The sequence below is a fragment of the Trachemys scripta genome, chromosome 1 (genome assembly GCF_013100865.1).
Source record: "Trachemys scripta elegans isolate TJP31775 chromosome 1, CAS_Tse_1.0, whole genome shotgun sequence".
NCBI classification, from domain to species: Eukaryota; Metazoa; Chordata; order Testudines; family Emydidae; genus Trachemys; species Trachemys scripta.
Window position 1 is genome coordinate 135,442,263 of NC_048298.1, and position 6,000 is coordinate 135,448,262.

General features: G+C 48.1%; 1 protein-coding gene across 1 annotated transcript in view; it reads right to left on the bottom strand.

Annotated features, from left to right (window-relative positions):
- Positions 1–3,672, bottom strand: part of LOC117873899 (scavenger receptor cysteine-rich type 1 protein M130-like) — a 32,785-nt gene extending 29,113 nt beyond the window's left edge. The window contains 1 exon segment of the mRNA XM_034763826.1: positions 3,550–3,672. Within this exon segment, the coding sequence (XP_034619717.1) occupies positions 3,550–3,610 (61 nt within the window). The 5' untranslated portion in view covers positions 3,611–3,672.
- Between the last annotated feature and the right edge of the window lie 2,328 nt (positions 3,673–6,000).

The window sequence follows — 6,000 nt, forward strand, 5'->3', positions numbered from 1 at the left end:
CCACTGTTTTGGCAAAATTGGGCATTTTTCCTGTTTGCTTTTGCCAACTGATGATACGCAGTTTTGCCAAAAAAGTCAAGGTGTCCGGGCTAGGGCTTAAAAAGGGCCCGGCCAAAGGTGTCCCGGCCAAAATGGGACATATGGTCACCCTAGTTAACACACAATGATGTATTGTGGCAATGTGCAGAGCAACAAGAACAGGCATTTGAAAGAATAAAGAAAATTATAAGTGAGGCACCAATCAAAAGCTACATTAATAGAGTTAAGGTTGCTTGGTGGTACGTCGTTCCCTTGCAGAACTTCGAGCGGAGCAAAACTCAACCAGGAAATGCAGAGTTAAGGTTTCCCATTCACCCTTAGCTCTGCCCTCTTTCAGCAATGCTCCAATATACCCTGTTAACACACATAGCTTTACCCTGCCAACCCCACAGTTGCTGAAATGTGCAAGCTCTTCACCTACTTTTATAACACACTCACTCACCCACAGGATGCTAAACAGTAAGCACAAATTGCTTTAATTTTTGGAGCATTCCCCTTTTGCAGAATGCCAGTTGTTCTTTATCTGCGAGGTCAGTGCACATTTTCTGGTCAGCCATGAACACTCCAATTTCCTGATTAATCTTCTTCCAACATTCATTAATAGATTTCATATTGTTGCTGTAGCAATGATTCAGATGCTCAGCCAAATCAGAGAAAGCTATCCCAGCTCCAGGACACAAATCTCTGATGCAGTCCAAACAACATATGAGGTGTACCCAGGAATAAGGCCCAGATCATATCTGCCAATGTGAATCACCACAATGTCTGGTAGATCACAACCTCTTTAGTCAATGGTTGGATGCTGCAGAGTGGGCAAAATGAGTATTATGTCCAGTTTTGGGCCCCCCACTACAGAAAGGATGTGGACAAATTGGAGAGAGTCCAGTGGAGGACAACGAAAATGATCAGGGGGCTGCAGCACATGACTTAGGAGGAGAGGCTGAGGGAACTGGGCTTGTTTAGTCTGCAGAAGAGAAGAGTAAGGCAGGATATGATAGCAGCCTTCAGCTACCTGAAGAGGGCTCCAAAGAGGATGGAGCTCGGCTGTTCTCAGTGGTGGCAGATGACAGAACAAGGAGCAATGGTCTCAAGTTGCAGTGCGGGAGGTTTAGGTTGGATATTAGCAGGGCCGGCTCCAGGCACCAGCTGAGCAAGCTGGTGCTTGGGGTGGCAGATTGTTGGAGGCGGCATTCTGCCCAATCCTAGGGCGGCACGGCCGATTTTTTTTTTTTTGTTCTTGTTCCGCTCCGTCCGCCCTGTAGGGGGCAGCGGCCCGGAGAACCAGGGCAGTCCCCTTTCTTTCCTCCCGCGTGGCAGCGCCCCTGCTGTAGCCCTGGCCGCCCCCTTCTCTCTCTCCCCCGCCCGCTCCCTCACCTTCTCCCCTCCCCCCCCCCAGCCGGTCCCTGCACCCGCGCTCCGGCTGTGCCGCAGGTTTTTTTTGTTTGCTTTGCTGTTCTGGCCGCCCCATCTTTTTTTTTGCTTGGTGCGGCCAAAAAGCCAGAGCCGTTCCTGGATATTAGGAAACACTGTTTCACTGTTTCACTAGGGTGAAGCACTGGAATGGGTTACCTAGGGAGGTGGTGGAATCTCCATCCTTAGAGGTTTTTAAGACCCGGCTTGACAAAGCCCTGGCTGGGGTGATTTAGGTGGGGATTGGTCCTGCTTTGAGCATGGGATTGGACTAGATGACCTCCTGAGGTCTCTTTCAACCCTAATCTTCTATGATTCTTTGAGCTCTCAACCCCGTAAGCAGCCTATAGTCAGCAATCCCTATGTCATGTCATAGTGTATTCACTGCTCTCCCACAAACCTTGTGATCCAGGAATTACCCAAAACCCACATACTTACAATTCTGGCAATGCGCTTATTTCTTTTCCCTCAGCAGTCAAAGTACCTGCACTGTTGGTTCTAAACTTTCATGCTGTGTATCTTTGGAAACATCACATTAACCTACCCCGAGATAAGGAAGTAGCCACTTGCCCCCTTCCCTCCTCGCAGGATCTAGTAAAATACAAATTTTCTCAAGCAACCAATCCAAGGCTTGCTTATCACTTTTCCTTATTCCCCACCCCCAACACAGCCCACAACTTCTGTCTCTCTCTCCCTCTGCCTGTCTCCCCACCCCTTCACACAAACACACAAAGTCCCCTGCCTCTGCTCTGCCTCACCAGATATAACAAAGCAAAGGAAACTGGCTCATTACTGAGTCACTTTAGCTCTTATGTGCTTGAATTTTAAAGCCCATCAGCATTTAATAAGTGACAAAGAGTCCTGTGGCACCTTATAGGCTAACAGACGTACTGGAGCATAAGCCACAGAACTCTTTGTTGCTTTTTACAGATCCAGACTAACACGGCTACCCCTCTGATACTCAGCATTTAATGTTTTCAGTGCATTCAGCTGCACAGAATTCTTTATATACAGGCTTTTCTGGGGATACTCCACGCAATAAGGGTAAATATCCCCAATAACATTAATGTATATTAGGTCCAATCTATCTGATGCAGGGTACAAAGGACACCCATCTTGGCTAATGGGAGTCACTCCAACCCTGTGGGGAGAATAGGGCCCCATGATTTCTTATGGAGCATTCACTCATGCCATGTCAGTCTGCTTATCCAGGAATCCCAGTGTAATTCTCTGCTGTTTCCCTGTCATAAAAGTCAGTTTTATCACGAAATCAAACTCCAGCTAATTCTCTTTGAATTTCTTTGGCCGTTCAGGTACAAACCCCACATTAGCTGCTCCAGAAAATGATCTTGCTCTGGAATCCTCAGCACCTACACTCCCAGGAACAGACATTGCAGAGCTATCTGTGATCTGTACATACCAGCTGTGATACCACGGTTTATCTCTAGCAAAATATTTGAGGTTTCTAAAATCTAACTTTCATCTTCAGCTTCACCCGTTCATACTGCAGCTACAGAACAGCAGCGTCTCAGACTGCAGTAACTCACAGAACAGGCTGCTAATGGACAGTTCAATGTCTTACAAGTGGATCATTCAAACCCTGCTGAAGTTGGCCTGGCATGTTTGATGCACACAGGACAGCAGTGTTATTTTAAATTGTATGGACTGTATATCAGGAATTATTCACAGGTCCCATACACAGGCACAGAGCTGGACAGGGGATGAGGGTGGAGGTCACAATACAGAAGCCCACTTTGCTTTTCTTGTGGTTAGTTTGTTTATCAGGAGTTTCTAAGCACTGAAGCCATTAGTCCACTAAAACCAACTCTGGGCTCACAGTGCTACAAGACTGGGGTATTTTATAAAGTACACACAGTCTGGGACTGGGTCAAAGCTATGATTATTGCAAATATATAAACTTCCTCTCTCAGAATAACCAACAGGGAGATAATTACACACACACATTTACTTAAACCCAATTGCCTGCTTTCCTTTTGTTTCATTGATGTCTGGAATAAAACCCCATTTCTAGTGGATTCAAAACTCTATTTCTAGCTCTCATCTGCCCAATTCATAAAGTAAAATAAATCAGACACTTACCCATGGTGTCCTGAAGAAAGAGGAGAAACCAAAGCAGCTGAGTGGAGAGATGTCCCTTCATTGCCAGCCGGACTACCTGTCCCCTCCTGACACTGCACTGGCTGCACCAAAATACTCTGCCAGGGCTCCTCTGTGTCTGACAAGTGATAACAAAGCAGTGGAAGGGAAATATATAGATTCAGAGGCTGGCATCAGCTGCGAGAAGGAACCAATAGAAACAATATTCACCTTTTTAGACATTATCAGAGGGTTTATCTAAAACTTTGTGCAGCTAAAACATCCAATACAATTCTAAAACTCCGGCTGTGACCATATATGAGTGACGAGTCCACTTCTGATGTCATCTTCGCTTCAGTCTCGGATCATCATGTAACCACCCTCCTTGGCGTAGGGCAGAACAGTGTGAAAAATGATTCTGTCTTTTTGGGCAAATAAAAGTGAGCCTTGAATGCTGCTCATCTGATAAATTAGTTAAGAAAACAAATGTAGGGAAAGAAGAAACCTCTAAAATTGAACCCCACAGAGCTGTGTGTGTCCAATCGTAGCCAGGCCACTAAAACCACAGAGCTGGGATGTTACCAGTGGGGTCAGCTGTATCCAAGGGAGAAGGGAACAGCCCCTGCTCCCTTTGTGGAATCCAGACTGCTCAGGGCTTCCTGAACGGAGTGGGAATGGCAGTGGTACATTAGTGGTAGGAGTGTGTCAGGGAGCTTCCTTCTTCAGATGTGACCATCAGTGGCAGCAGAATCTCAGAGGGCTTCCTGTTCACCCTGTTAGAGCTTGTTCTTAACACTTACTGATTAGGTTCTGAATGACCATCTGACATACCATAGTGTGGGCTCTCTGTCCAGGCCAGTGCTAGGACTGCCCTGTGTGGTAACTCTAGGCAGCACAGGCTGTCTTAGTCAGTCTGGGAGCTAGAGAGAATCACAGTGTCCTGGCCATTTCTATCCGTCTGAATAGATAATCTCCTTAATAGTCAGTGCAGCTGAAACCCGTCTCGTCTGTACAGCGAAGAGCAGCACATTGGCCATAGGACACCAGCTTCCCAGAAGACAGCTGCAAGTTAACCAGGAAACAACATAGCCGACGTCCAGCAGAAAAGCAGCCGCGGGAGGGAGCAATCAAAGATAAAATCCAGCCCGAAGGAGCTGTGTGTAGGTTCGTGTTAGAACACGCCTAACCGAGGCATTTAGAATGGATTTTAAATCAGCCCATCCCAGCAATTTGTGGTGCCAAACAGAAAGGTGGCCTTGTAGGAAACAGCTCAAATGCAGGCATCTCTGGCACTTTGCAACCCCTACCTCATGAAGGCCAAACTGCCGTAGCATGAACTCCTTGGCAATGAACAGCAGGCTGTTTCCCCAGACAGACACCATCTTATTGGGTGGCAAGAACTCTGAATCAGCACAGGAAGTTCTCTCTCCATCCAGAGAGCGGCAAAGAACCATGTGGCAACTACACCAGCTCTGCCTTAAATACTACCCTTATCAGCAACTCACCATGCAAGGTCCAGTACAGCACAGTGCAGCCACTTACCCTGAATAATCAGAACACAGGTCAGAGAATTCAAGAACAGACTGATAATCGAAGAAGGTGCTGGCAATGTTACTGGGAGAGGGGGTGAGCTCTCCTTGCAACAGCTCTCATTGCTTTTTCTGCCCCAGGAGGTGGACAAGTGGGACAGACTGCAAATCAAAGGCTAAAATTCACTAGGTGGTTGGAGCTTCTCATGTTATTTGGAGACTGGGCCCCACCCCACCAAAATCCCATCACCAGGAGCAGTTTGCCAGAGCTAGCAGTGCTGTGACAGCCATTCCAAGGCCATCCCCTTCAGAGCAGGTGTCTTGGGTGGGTCCTGCAACTCCCCCAGCAGAAGCACAGGGCCATGCTGTGAATAGGGTTGACCATTGTTATGTGGCTGATCCCATGAGCAAGGCAGAAACAGCCAGGCAATGATTGTTGCCCAGTAAGTGGGGGGAAAGGGTTGGGAAAGTCCTGGGGCAGATCTCTGCTCAGAGCCTAGTGTCTGGAGTGGAGCCAGCAGAGCTCCCTGCCTAAGGGAAGCTGGGGAGAGGCCCGAGGAGTGGGCAGGTGAGCCTGTGGCTGGGAGACGAAAGGACAGGATCAGAAGTCTGGACATGAGGGGTAGCTGTGGAACCCTGAGAAAGGGCCATATGGGCTTGTGAGGTTCTGCCCCTGTGTAGCTGGGAAAGGCCACATGAAGCAGGTGGGAGAGCTCTGCTGTGAAGGTGAAGAAGGGGATACAGTTCAGTGGTGTCACTGCCCCAAGGAAGGGGACCTTAACTGCCCCCTCTGGGGTGTGAGCAGTTATGGAACTGACAGAGGGGAAACAGAAGGAAGGATGGCCACTTTCCATACCATGGGGGCCTGTGCCAGACTGCACCCTGTGATACTACAGATCTGGGGTTAGAAGTTTGGGGAGAAGGC